At 38.6% G+C, this 12,772-nt stretch overlaps 3 protein-coding genes across 4 annotated transcripts; all 3 read left to right on the plus strand.

Moving 5' to 3' along the window:
* Nucleotides 1–2,151: 2,151 nt before the first annotated feature.
* Nucleotides 2,152–8,115, plus strand: LOC107625451 (amino-terminal glutamine amidohydrolase). 2 transcript variants are annotated; one of them, XM_088503466.1, is made up of 7 exons: nt 2,152–2,337; nt 2,812–2,917; nt 3,718–3,795; nt 3,928–4,055; nt 4,597–4,721; nt 7,167–7,327; nt 7,762–8,115. In XM_088503466.1, the coding sequence occupies exons 1-6, from the start codon at nt 2,237–2,239 to the stop codon at nt 7,325–7,327; spliced, it is 699 nt and encodes a 232-aa protein (XP_088359592.1). In that variant the 5' UTR covers nt 2,152–2,236; the 3' UTR covers nt 7,762–8,115. The 2 variants fall into 2 exon arrangements, with proteins under 2 accessions (XP_088359592.1, XP_016183570.1); XM_016328084.3 differs by lacking the exon at nt 7,762–8,115 and having other exon boundaries at nt 2,153–2,337; nt 7,167–7,623.
* A 1,191-nt stretch (nt 8,116–9,306) lies between these two features.
* Nucleotides 9,307–10,170, plus strand: LOC148574800 (uncharacterized). Its single transcript, XM_088505961.1, has one exon. It carries the CDS (start codon nt 9,307–9,309, stop codon nt 10,168–10,170), a length of 864 nt encoding a protein of 287 aa, XP_088362087.1.
* A 132-nt stretch (nt 10,171–10,302) lies between these two features.
* LOC148574801 (uncharacterized) lies at nt 10,303–10,899 on the plus strand. Its single transcript, XM_088505962.1, has one exon. It carries the CDS (start codon nt 10,303–10,305, stop codon nt 10,897–10,899), a length of 597 nt encoding a protein of 198 aa, XP_088362088.1.
* The last annotated feature ends 1,873 nt before the right edge of the window (nt 10,900–12,772 follow it).

Below are 12,772 nucleotides of genomic sequence, written 5' to 3' on the forward strand. Positions count from 1 at the left end.
ATTATAGATCCTTAATTCACATAGGCTATCAAAACAGAAAGCAAAAGACTGTTTGTTGTGGCTGTATGTAAACTAGTTTATAAAAAAGACAGCATCTACTTGTTGGAATATAAACCTAGGACTACACTTCTAGTTCTTCCTAGGAGGCCTAAATCCAGGAGTGAGAATGAACTTGAATAGTCTTGATGCATTCCCGAAAGTTGTTGCGGCCATTGTCTCGGCACTAAGTCCATGTTGTGTGCTGATAGGAGTGGGAGGCCTAAAGTGAGGTCCAATGATTAGAGGACTCTGATTCACCATAGAAGCTTGAACACAGGTGGAGGAAATTGGTGGCCTAACAATTAGTTGCTTCATCCTTTGTGTAGGTGGATTATTCAAGTTGGGGGTCTCAGATGCTCCATGTAGACCAACAGTATTGCATTATGTGAAACAAAAAATAAGATTAAGATATTGCTATTTATAATACAATTGTGAATTATGTCACTTACAACCTCTGGTTGGGGAGCAGACTGTGAAAGAGGAATTTCATCTCCTTGTCTCACTGTTGTACCTTCTTTTGGTGTTGATTTAGATAACTTCTTTTTTTGTTTTTTTTTTGCCTTTGTCTACATTCATAAATAATATACATCTCAATCTATAGTCAACAATAAAACTCATGATGAACACATTTAAACTAAGTAACCCTACAAACTACTTACCACAGGATCCAGAGAAGTTCCTTCAACACTAGCATTCAGATTGTTTCCCTCACCAAACTGGTTCTGTGTGGGTCATTATACAGAGATGACAATTAAATGCTTCATCAAATTTTACAATGACAATTAAAACCCTGACCAACCTATCATGTGACACTTAAATCCTTAACCATTTTGTTATATGACAAATCAAATCCTAAAGAAGCCATACCTATGTGGTGCTAGCAGAGTCCATTGCTGGAGTAGACTTCTTCAAAGCCCTCATTTTCTTCTTGGTCATAGGCTTCCAATTAGGATCTTTGGGTGGATTGGAGCATGTTTTGTAGTAATGAACCGTTTGGCCACACTTGTTACAAGTCACCTCGAATGTCTTCTTGGCCTTATGGGAATGCATTTTCGTCTCCATAGAATTGCCTTTTCTCTTCATTTTTGGATGATGAGCAGCTTTCTTAATTGGTGGAGGTAGTGGCTGTGGTGAATCAGTTGGGGTTCAGTATTCTTCACTGTTAACTGGACTAATGCAGTTTCTTCAATCTTACATCAATTTAAACAGCCAATCCTAATAATCTGTTCCAACTTTCAATAATTTTTTAACACATCTCTATACTTTCATCTTATTTAAATACATAAAACTTCTAGGATATAGTAAAAGAAACAATATTTTAACCTCTCTCTACCCCACCATGGCTGAATGCAAATAACAATTGTAGAATGAGGACCACACACAAGCAAAACAATGAAAGGGACAGTAGCGACACCAACCTCAGCAATCAGTGCTGTGTGCCGAACCGTTTAACTTCCGTCAACAGCGCCGTCCAACAACCGTCTACGTCTCCGTCAGAAGCTTCGTCAGCAACCTTGTCACCAAGCTTTTCACCACTCACTCCTGCCTTGATGGAGAAGAGAGTTGTCTGCTAGGGTTTAGAATGTAATTGTGTTAGAGGATCAAGGGGTCTTTAGGGGATAACATATAAGGCGCGAAACCAAACGACGCCTGGAAACCTCAAAACGATGGCATTTTTGTGTTGTGGACGAGGACAGAAAGGACCCTGTCCATTTCACCTAGCCACGTGGGCTTCCATCTTCCACGTAACCACCCAAGCCATCCATATCATCCACTCGCCTACACACGTCAGTAATTTTCGTCGAGTTTTCGCCGTGAAAGTGATAGAAGGATCGCGTTGGTAGATGAAACACAGAGTCAGAGACCAAAATAGATTACGTTTTTGGTTAAGAGTTGCGATGTCATTAAAAAAAATAGACAGGATCGAGTTGATATTTTACTCAAAATAAAGAGTTAGAATAATTTAAAATTTTATTAAAAAATAAAAAAAATAGAATTTATATACTTTTCTCACATAAAACCTATTTTTTATAGAGATAAGGTTAGTGTGTTGTTTGATGAGTATTTTTATCTACTTCGCAAAGTTCAAGGGTATAAATGGGTTTTTTTCCAATAGTATAACGAATTTGAAGTGTAATTTATTCATGACCACTTTTGCTCTAGAAACAAAGAACAGACACACACACAGCACGGATCTATGGTGTTGGATTGGAAGGGTGCTGATCAAGGAGCAACAACATCAACTATGGAGCAACTAATTTCGGATGTTTCTCACTTCCACCATACCCCTTTTTATTGGTAAGCCCCCGGTTCAACTCCTCTCTCTCTAGGGTTTTGGGTTTTGGTTCTGTGTTTTCTTTTCCATGGAGAATCTTTACAGGACCCCCTTTTCCTTTATCATGTTTAGCCTCTATTTAATTTTTTAATTATTTTTTGCACAATTAAGCGGAATGGGTGTAGACGTCAACTAACATTTTGTGTGTGATGAATTCTATGTTTGTACTATGTTCTTAACTTCAGTTACTAATTTACTATTTATCAACATCTTCACTCTTGACTAGCGTTGATTTGATTTCCTATTCTCCATTGGTAGGGATCAATAAAAAAAATAGCGATGATGTTGCATTCTTCATACATCTAACAAGACCCTAACTATATGCATGTTCATTGTTGACTACCATATTGAGTCTCATCTTCATTCTAAAGCTGATATTCCAGCTCTGCTATCTACTTATGATGATTATTTTTTTTCTTCCTGTGATTTATTTGCAGTGAGGAGAATGTATATTTGCTTTGCAAGAAGTTGTGCACTGATGGGATAGCCAATGCTGAAGGATCTGATATTTTTGTTGTTTTCATTTCCAATGAAAAGAAGCAGGCATGTGCCATTTCATATACATTATTATTTATTCTTAGTCTTAGGGGAGATTTGTAATTTGCTTGCTAGTTTTCTTGTTCAAGGTGATTCACCTTGCACCCGTGAATATGTGGAGGAAATAATGCTTCTGTGAAAGGAAATAATTCTTTGATTCTGCACTATTAGCAGGTTCAACATGACCAAAGTATTGGAACATAACCATTATTAAGCTTTCATCACACAAAACACACACACAAAAGCACAAGTGGACACACAGTATCCTCAATTCCTCATGCTTTAATAATGGTATGTGGACAGAGTATTGATTACATGTTTAAGTCTCTGCAACCCTTTCTTTTGTTGCACTGCAATTTATAAGCACTTGAATTGTAGCAATAAGGCACAGGCACATTACCATTCTTACATGTCTGATATGTGTATGCGTTGTACCTTACAGGAGATGCTAACATTCTAACAAGTGTCTGCACTTGTACAATTAAAAAAAAAAAAAGACTCTTAATGTCTTGGTCAAGAATGGATACAACAAAGTGAAAATCATTTAAAATTTGAAATATGAAGAAAGCAAGAAATTTTGATATGTTTTATTATACCTTAAGTATTTTTTTTATTATGAACAAGGAAATTAAGGAGAGAATTTTTGAAATTATGAATAACGAGTATTTTTTAGTAAATTTTTACGTGTCTTGTGTTCATTGTCCACCGTCTATCATTGTCTGTGCTACATAAGATTGAAGAGTTATTTATCATTTTTGTTCCAAAATGATAATAATTAACACCTGTTAATGTCTCTCCTTCTATAGATCCCACTCTGGAATCAGAAGGCTAGCCACAGAGCAGATGGCGTTATTCTCTGGGATTATCATGTAATTTGCATTCAGGTATCACGAAATATGTATTCCTTCCAATGAGTTGAGGCAACTGGTTTACGGAATTTTAAAATCAGTTTATTGTATATTTAGATGGTTATTGCACAGATCATTGATATACTTTTCTCGTAATTGTCATTACAGATAAATCAAGGAGGTGGCCCTCCTCAAGTTTGGGATTTAGATTCAAGTCTTCCTTTTCCTTCCCCTCTACCTTCATATATATCTGAAACAATTCGGCCATCTTTCAAGCTATTTTCTGATTTTAATAGGTACTTATGCCACACTAGCTTCCTTCTTTTTTACACCCCCCCAATGGAACTATATCGGTCCCCAATTGTCGAGTATCTAATGGATGGCATTTGATCCACAACAGGATCTATCTCAAGTTATAAACTCGAAATATTCTACACTGCAATAATCAGAATGTGTGTCATGACAACCATAATTGAACTCACAATTACAGCATCTGCAATCATGATTGCATCAAAGACTGCACTGTTTAAATAATCTTTTGTTTGATAAATGCTCATTCTTGGTTGACTAATCAACCTCTTACTATGAAAAGGTTTACAGTAGTATGCATGGTCATAACAACCATTTTTCATGCTATTAAATACGTTCAAGGTATGTTTAAGAACATGTTCTAATCAAGCATATGCCACCTATTCAATATTTTGGTTTCAAAATTTATTTGTTCATGGCATTTTATTATGTTGGCCTTGTCCTTTCAGGATTTCAAAATAACTCATGGAATTTTGATTGGTTATATTTTACACTAAAGCATTAGAGTTTGGTTTCTTTTGAAATCAGGTTATTTCGTGTTGTGCATGCTCCGATATTCCTTCGATGTTTTGCATCCGACAGAAGACACATGAAAGATTCTGATGGAAACTGGATGCAAGAACCTCCTCAGCATGAACCCATTGTTGCTGAAGGTAATGACTTGAACTCTTTTACAAAATTAAGATGCTTTGCTTTCACACACGCACACACATATATAAGGAGAGGATCCGTTAATTTTAAGTTTGAGAGAAGTAAATCTTGACTATTTTGGACTAATAGTGTTGATCATCGTATATATGTATGGTTATACAGCCAATATTTGCTCCTCTTACCTTGTATAAAACCATTGTTGACTAAAAATTTGATAATATTAAATGCCAATTTCACACGGTTCTGAAATCTGATGTATTTTATACTCCTGCCTTATTCAATTTGACTTTGGTTCTAAGTTTTAACATTCATCAAACTTAAAATAGCATCACTGTAAACTTATGATATTGATTGAGTAAATGGTCAAAATCGTTACTGAAAGGTCACTCATTCTTCAAATTGGTATCCGAAAGATTCTTTTAACCAAATTCCTCCCTAAAAGATTTTTAGTTAATCACGTTAAGTCCTTTCGCCTATTCCTTAGCTGACGCCGTAAAGGAAAACTGATGTAGCCTGTTAAGTGTTAAGTGTCATCTCAGCACACACACTTGGCAGTCCTAATTGGCTGCTGACATTACAAGTTTTTGAAATTAGATCAAATAAGTTTCCAATTGATGAACCCTAATCCCAAAATTATGTAGTGGTCAAAACCAAAAGATAGGCACACAAACCACAAACAAGTCCAGATCATGATTTGAAACCTAATAATTAATACTAATTCCATATGGTATCAGATAGCAAAGCTAAATTGCCAAACTTTTAAAGAGAAAAACATTTGCAAACTAAATAAAAATTCAATCGTAGAGATGAACATCATTGAGTGACTAGAGATTTAAATCAACTTGAGCATTCCTAAATTTTAGAAATTCACAGCACATCAGATCTTCTGCATCCACAAAAGTCAACTCAAGGGACAATTTCCAATGAAACTTCTAGATTCAACCCCAACGCCACAACCCATCACAAATGTCACAAACCCGATCTCAATTTTTCCTATTAAACTTAAAACAATTGAAAAAATCGTAGCTTTTTCAACAATAGCCCTGAAAATCAAAACCCTTAACCAAAATCAAAACTAATTCATTGCATGAGTAAAAGGGCAAACCGACCCAAATGAAAATATGCCAAATTCAATACACACCTTAGACCCAGAGAATCAACAACCACCATCAAGCAGAAGCAGAAGCAGAGGAAGAAGCTTCTTATTTGGATGATGACCTGTCCTCCTTTCTCAGCAAGAAGCCTGACAGGAACATGGTCCTGCTGGACGATTACGAGGCCGATGAGCTCGACTTCGAATTTGGCCCCAATCGCTGAAGCGGTTCTTCTCTTTTCCTTGGTTTTGTTGTGGGTTTGTTTTAAGTTGTTTTCTGTAAATGGATTAATACGTTCCCTGGCATACATTATCTAGTTTTTCATTTGATAAATGACGCCGATGAAGAAAGCTTCTTCCTCTTCTCTTGTGTGAAGATGAAATGTCAAGGTTAGAGAATCAGAGTGTTTTGTTATGGAATGAAAAGAGTGAAGTGAAGGTATAATATGAGGAATTGAAGAGGTATAGGTTTTGATGGTCAAAATGGCACCATTTCAATCAATCCCCCACTCTAGCATCAAAATGGTGTTGTTTAGCAATGTGCTGAGATGTTACTTAACGGGCCACATCAACTTTCGTTAATGGCATCAGCTAAGGAATAGATGGAAGGATGAATGTGATTACTAAAAATCTTTCACGGGCGAATTTGATTAAAAAAATCTTTCGGGTACTAATTTGGAGAATGAGTGATCTTTTTGAGACGATTTTGACCATTTACTCATTATTGAGTACTACATCCTAAGTCAGTGTATCAAAGAGATGGATTTCTTCCAACTGTTATCTAGTTACTTGCAAGGGGACCTATAAAAGAGCAAAACTTATAGCAGGCTCGATTTTGGAATTGAGTACATTGACCAAGTGATCACTATTCTTATCGATGAAGCCAGGATATGTTAATTTAATTCCACTATGTTATGATATAACAGGATTGATATTGGAATTACTATAATTATAGAATTGGATGGAACATTTGTAGAATTATTAGGGAAACTGAAGATATAGTTGAAATAGATCATAGAAAAGGGATGAATCATATATAAGAGAGGAATGTAATCAATGAGAAGAAAGTTCTAAGATATTTCACAATTCATATAATGAGTGTTATAATACCGATATCCTATTCATACTGTTCTCACTCAGAACTTAGCCCAACTCTTGTAATTGGGTCCAATCCAGTTATATTCATTACATATGCAGTTACCAAACAATTTTCTGTTAATATCAAAAGGTTAACCTGTTAGGGTAACGTTCAAGTTTAGGAATTGTGCTATTTTGTTTATACTGGGAAAAGAAAATATCATGCTATATAATGTAAGTTGTTGTTCTTCATGCTTATGGTTCTTCGTTTGTGCAGACGGAACAGTGCATAATCTGAATGAATACATGAACATATCTGCTGCAAATGCTACTACTGATTTCACTTCGATCAAACATGAACTTTATACGCAGAAACATGGTGTCGTGATAAAGGAAAATCAGCTGGAGGAATTATTTTCCCAGATTGCTTTACAATAGGTATATTATCCCTAATCAGTGCTTTGCTTCCGCTGCTTGTACATAAGTTAGCATTCATTTCCCCCTTCCCCCATCGATTTTTGGTTCTTTTAAGGGTGCTGGTTAAATATTGTTTATCTTAAATGGGTAAGCATGAAAATGTTTATGTTGTATGAATTGTTACTGAGTGAAATACTAGGAAAGCAAATCTAAGTTCCATTATGTTGTTTTAGGAGCATTACAACATGTTTCCTGTGACTTATAAAATTTTAAAAAGGAAAATGATAATGCCACTCCATACCTGAATTTTTTGCATTGTATGTTTGCATGAATTTGTAGAAAAAAGGAGTTACATTATCAAAATAAGAGTTGTAATATCCATTTCCTTTTAGAAAATGTAAAACTATTCTGGGAACCATAAGTTTTCTGATTGCATTCTTACCACGAACGTTCAGGCATTGAATGGCTACAAGTCTCCCTATGATTAAACGTTTGAAAATGAGTTCTGCCAATAGTTTCATCGAAGGCTTTAAATTGCAAAATTGAGGTAATTTGAAGTGGCAAGATTACTGAGTTTTGAGTATTTTTTGGTTCTATTTTCTATTAGCATTTTCATTAAAAATATAAAATAGAGGAGAAGACATGTTTGGTAGGTAAGGAAGGGCATTGATCATAAACGTGCGTTATCCTCTAAAGAAGATTCTGTTCAGTTGTTTGAGGTTTTAGAAAGAACACTAATTAAGAAAACCCGTCTGAGTTGTTTAACATTAATTAATCTTTCTTATTTAAGGATATACTTATTCCCTTTAGTTATTGGTGGTTTATTTAATCAAGAACCTATTTGATTTCCTTTCAAGCAAACACAATATATATATATATATATATATATATATATATAAGAACTTAAAAATATATGCGCTATTTGAATTTAGGCTCCATTAAAATGCTTTGTATCTCGAATAATACGAATACCTGCTAAAATTTTAGTAGGATACGATTTTATTAAGGTATCAGATCATATGGAATACTATTTTATAGAATATAACACTGTTCTCTTGCAAATACACTTACTAAGAAAAAATACAAAATAATTATTTATTAACGTCTAATAGTTATGTACTGCACCCAAGAATCTCGGCCGATCTCGGCCACGTCCGAGATATACCTCGACGCAACGGTCGCCTTTCGAAAATCGCCCATATACTCGAATCACGGAGCCAGCGTACTTGCCAGCATATCCGGATTAATCCACTCGCGGAAATCTCGGAATATGTTGACCGATCAGGCTCCACGCTGAGCCTATAAATCCGAACAGAAAACATTGAACGGAGACATGAAAAACAACACACTCTCACTCGATAGAACTACTCGGTTTTGCCCTATACTGCTCGTCTCCAATCTTATATCTTTGGTTTTAGTGGTATTTTATTCTATCACTGACTTGAGCGTCGGAGTCCTTTTTGCAGGTACCACGCTCGGGTTCGAGTTCACGAGGATAACGTCGGCTCAGGACTAACGTCGGCTCAGGAGCTCTTATCGTACCATCAGACCGACGTATAAATCAAGAGCAATATCCTTGCCAGAACATTTGGCGCTCACCGTGGGGCCGACGTTAAGCTTCTCCCCCCTGAGAATATATCCGTTTATAAAAGCTTACCCATATCTGCACATTTTTCTTTCCCTTTCTTTATCGCAGGAATAGGACGATGATGGATCATTCCGAAACTCATCACTCTACCCAGGCGAACACCGATCTCCTTGCCGCAAACGCCGCGCTACTGGCAGAAAATCAACGAATGGCCGAACTATTGGCGGCCATACAAAACAACGGAGATCGGAAGGAGCATAGCAAAAAGGCGAATCCCGAGCAGGACGAAGAGCATTAGTCAGAATCCAATGCTAAAACAGCAGAAACTCTCCCCAAGAACGGGAGGAGACGAGCTAATCCATTCTCTGAAGAGATAATGAATTACAAAATGCCCTTGAATTTCACACTCCCAATGACCCTGACTCCATACAAAGGCATTGGGGATCCGAAGGTCCACGTCACCAAGTTCAAATCCATGATGTTCCTCAATAGCGATTGCGACCCCATTTTATGCCGCTCTTTCCCCACCTTTTTGGATGGAGCCGCCCTACTATGGTTCTCTAATTTGCCTGCAGGATCCATAACTAGCTTCGACGAGTTCGCCAAGATGTTTATCAATTATTTCGCGGCATCAAAAATATATGTCAGAGATTCGGACTATCTAAGTACCATCAAGCAGGAACTGAACGAAAGCCTCAAGGAATATATGACGCATTTCACTACGGCGGCCATGGAGATTCCCGACCTAAACTCAGAAGTACAACTACACGCCATTAAAAGTGGGCTCCGACCAGGGAAGTTCCAAGAAGCCATAGCTGTGGCCCAGCCAAAGACGCTGGAAGAATTTCGAGACAAAGCTACGGGACAAATTGAAATAGAAGAACTTCGCGAGACACAAAGGAACGAAAGGCCGACCTCGCGAAAAGACGAGGACAAGTCAAACAGGTCTAACACCAAAGAACATAGAAAATCTTTTAAACTAACTCCAAAGTTTGATTCATATACCAGGTTCAACACAAGGAGGGAAGATATTATAAAGGACATACTCCACAACAGATTAATCAAGCCGCCAGTCAAGGTTGGAACGTACCAGGACCAGAGGTATGTGGACAAAGGGAAGCATTGTGCTTTCCACCAAAAGTTTGGTCACACCACAGACGAGTGTGTGGCTGCCAAGGATTTGTTGGAAAGACTGGCACGACAGGGGCTATTAGACAAGTACATCAGCTCAAGGAATCAAAAGGAAGCATATACAAGCAAACCGAAGCATAACTAGGACCACAGGGACAAGGGATCGTGGCGAGACCCAGTCGAAACCCCAACCGCCAAAGGAGTCATAAACTACATCTCAGGAGGATTCGCAGGGGGAGGAATAACGAGCACAGCAAGGAAACGAAGTTACAAGGCCATGATGATGATGGAAGGAACCCGACAAAATTCCCCAAAACCAACCTCCTCAGCCACCATCAACTTCGGCGCCACTGACTTCAAATTAAGAGCGCCAAACCTAGATGACCCAGTCGTAATTTCAGTGAGCATGGGACCATTAACCGTGAAAAAGGTGTTGCTCGACCCAGGAAGCAGCGCCGACGTCCTGTTCTATTCTACATTCAAAAAGATGCAACTGGGCGACAATTCACTACAACCATCAGGAGGGGAGCTGGCAGGTTTCTTGGGCGAAAGAGTCCCTATATCGGGCTATATCTGGATGAGAACAACATTAGGAGAGCCACCAAATTCCAAATCCCTGGATATTCAATTTCTAGTGGTCGACTGCGCCAGCCCCTACAACATCATCTTGGCGCGCCCCTCCTTGAACTCCTTCGGAGCCATCGTCTCCACTGTCCACTTGTGCGTCAAATTTTCTTTGCAGGATAACACAATATCAACAGTTCATGCTGATCACAGAGAAGCCAGGCAATGCTACAATGCGAGTGTACTGAGGCCCGCAAAAGAGACAATCCCGAGGATAAACTCGGTATATAACTCAGAACATATCCCGTGACTAACCGACATGGATCCAAGAGATGACCACGACCGACCTTCCCCAACAGACGACCTGGAGAAGGTACAACTACATACAGACAATCAATATACTAACGTTGGATCAGCTTTTTCTGCAGGGAGAAAGCAAAATTTGAAGAACATCCTGAAAGACAATGCTGACCTATTTGCTTGGACACCAGCCGACATGCCGGGGATCGACCCAAACTTCATCTGCCACAAGCTGGCAATTAACCCGAATGCCCGACCTATACGTCAGAAAAAACGAAACTTGGGAAACGAAAGAAGGAGAGCAGCAGCAATAGAAACACAGAAACTTCTCAATGCAGGTTTCATCAGAGAAGTCCGATTCTCTTCATGGCTGGCCAACGTGGTTATGGTAAAGAAGAACACGGGAAGCTGGCGAATGTGTGTGGATTTCACGGATCTGAACAAAGCCTGCCCAAAGGACTCATATCCTCTTCCGAACATCGACAGACTCGTGGATGATACCTCAGGATACAAAGTGCTAAGCTTTATGGACGCCTACTCAGGATATAACCAAATCCAAATGCACCCGGACGACGAAGATAAAACAATATTCATAACCGACCAAGGTAATTTCTGTTATAAAGTAATGCCTTTTGGACTAAAAAATGCAGGTGCCACCTATCAGAGACTAATGGACAAGGTATTCAAAGGCCAAATCGGAAAAAATATTGAAATCTATGTCGATGACATGGTCGTCAAATCCAGCTCAGAAGAACAGCACGAAGCTGACTTAAAAGAAGTCTTCCAACAGCTACGAACACATAACATGAGGCTCAACCCCGAAAAATGCGCGTTTGGAGTAAAACAAGGAAAGTTCCTCGGTTTTCTGTTAACAAACCGAGGTATAGAAGCTAACCCAGATAAATGCCAAGCCATATTAAACATGCAATCACCAACAACAATTAAGGAGGTCCAGCGACTAATAGGGCGCCTGGCTGCATTATCAAGATTCTTACCAGCGGCGGCAACAAGATCTTATCATTTCTTCAAAACAATAAAGAAGTCGGAAAAATTCACATGGATGACTGACTGCGAAAGAGCATTTTCTGAGTTCAAACAAATACTAGTATCACCACCTATATTACAGAAGCCCGAGCAAGGTAAACCACTACTACTTTTCCTTTCAATTTCAGCTAACACTATCAGTTCTGTCCTCGTAACAGAAACAGGGGACGAGCAACACCCGGTATACTTCGTAAGCAGAGTCCTACAGGACGCCGAGCTTAGGTATCCAACGATAGAGAAACTAGCACTCGGTTTGGTGATAATAGCTCGCTGCCTGAGACATTACTTTCAGACGCACCCGATCATAGTACGCATGGGGCACCCTTTACGACAAATACTCTCAAAATCAGACTTGGCAGGACGGATGACGAAATGGGCGATTGATCTCTCGGAATTTGACATATCATACCAGTCAAGAGGATCGCCTAAAGCTCAAGGGCTAGCCGATTTTGTAGTCGAATTTACATGCAAAAATGAACAGAACAAAAATTGGGACTTATATGTAGATGGCACGTCAAATGAAAACGGATGCGGAGCAAGGATCCTTCTAAAGGATGATGAAGGGGTACAAGCTGAGCAGTCGATCAAATTCCTCTTCCAAACAACAAACAATCAAGCCGAATATGAAACTTTGCTGGCTGGATTACGATTGGCTAAGGAGGTCGGAATCTCTTTTCTGACAGTTCACTGCGATTCACTATTAGTGGTACAACAGGTAAGCGGCCAATTCCAGGTACGAGACACACTCTTAGAAAGATATCTAAACTCGGTAAAAACCCTAGTACAGTCTTTCAAAAAATTTGAAATATTACACATACCTAGGGAGGAGAATTACATAG

This window comes from Arachis ipaensis, chromosome B2 (genome assembly GCF_059453495.1).
Source record: "Arachis ipaensis isolate K30076 ecotype BB chromosome B2, ASM5945349v1, whole genome shotgun sequence".
NCBI classification, from domain to species: domain Eukaryota; kingdom Viridiplantae; phylum Streptophyta; class Magnoliopsida; order Fabales; family Fabaceae; genus Arachis; species Arachis ipaensis.

What these genes read in the sequence shown, in the direction of transcription:
- LOC148574801 (XM_088505962.1), top strand. Translation starts at nt 10,303, where the DNA reads ATGATGATGATGGAAGGAACCCGACAAAATTCCCCAAAACCAACCTCC.
- LOC148574800 (XM_088505961.1), top strand. Translation starts at nt 9,307, where the DNA reads ATGACCCTGACTCCATACAAAGGCATTGGGGATCCGAAGGTCCACGTC.
- LOC107625451 (XM_088503466.1), top strand. Translation starts at nt 2,237, where the DNA reads ATGGTGTTGGATTGGAAGGGTGCTGATCAAGGAGCAACAACATCAACT. An exon ending in TTTCCAATGAAAAGAAGCAG is followed by an intron (nt 2,918 to 3,717) that starts GCATGTGCCATT and finishes CTCCTTCTATAG; the next exon opens with ATCCCACTCTGGAATCAGAA. An exon ending in CTATTTTCTGATTTTAATAG is followed by an intron (nt 4,056 to 4,596) that starts GTACTTATGCCA and finishes TTTTGAAATCAG; the next exon opens with GTTATTTCGTGTTGTGCATG.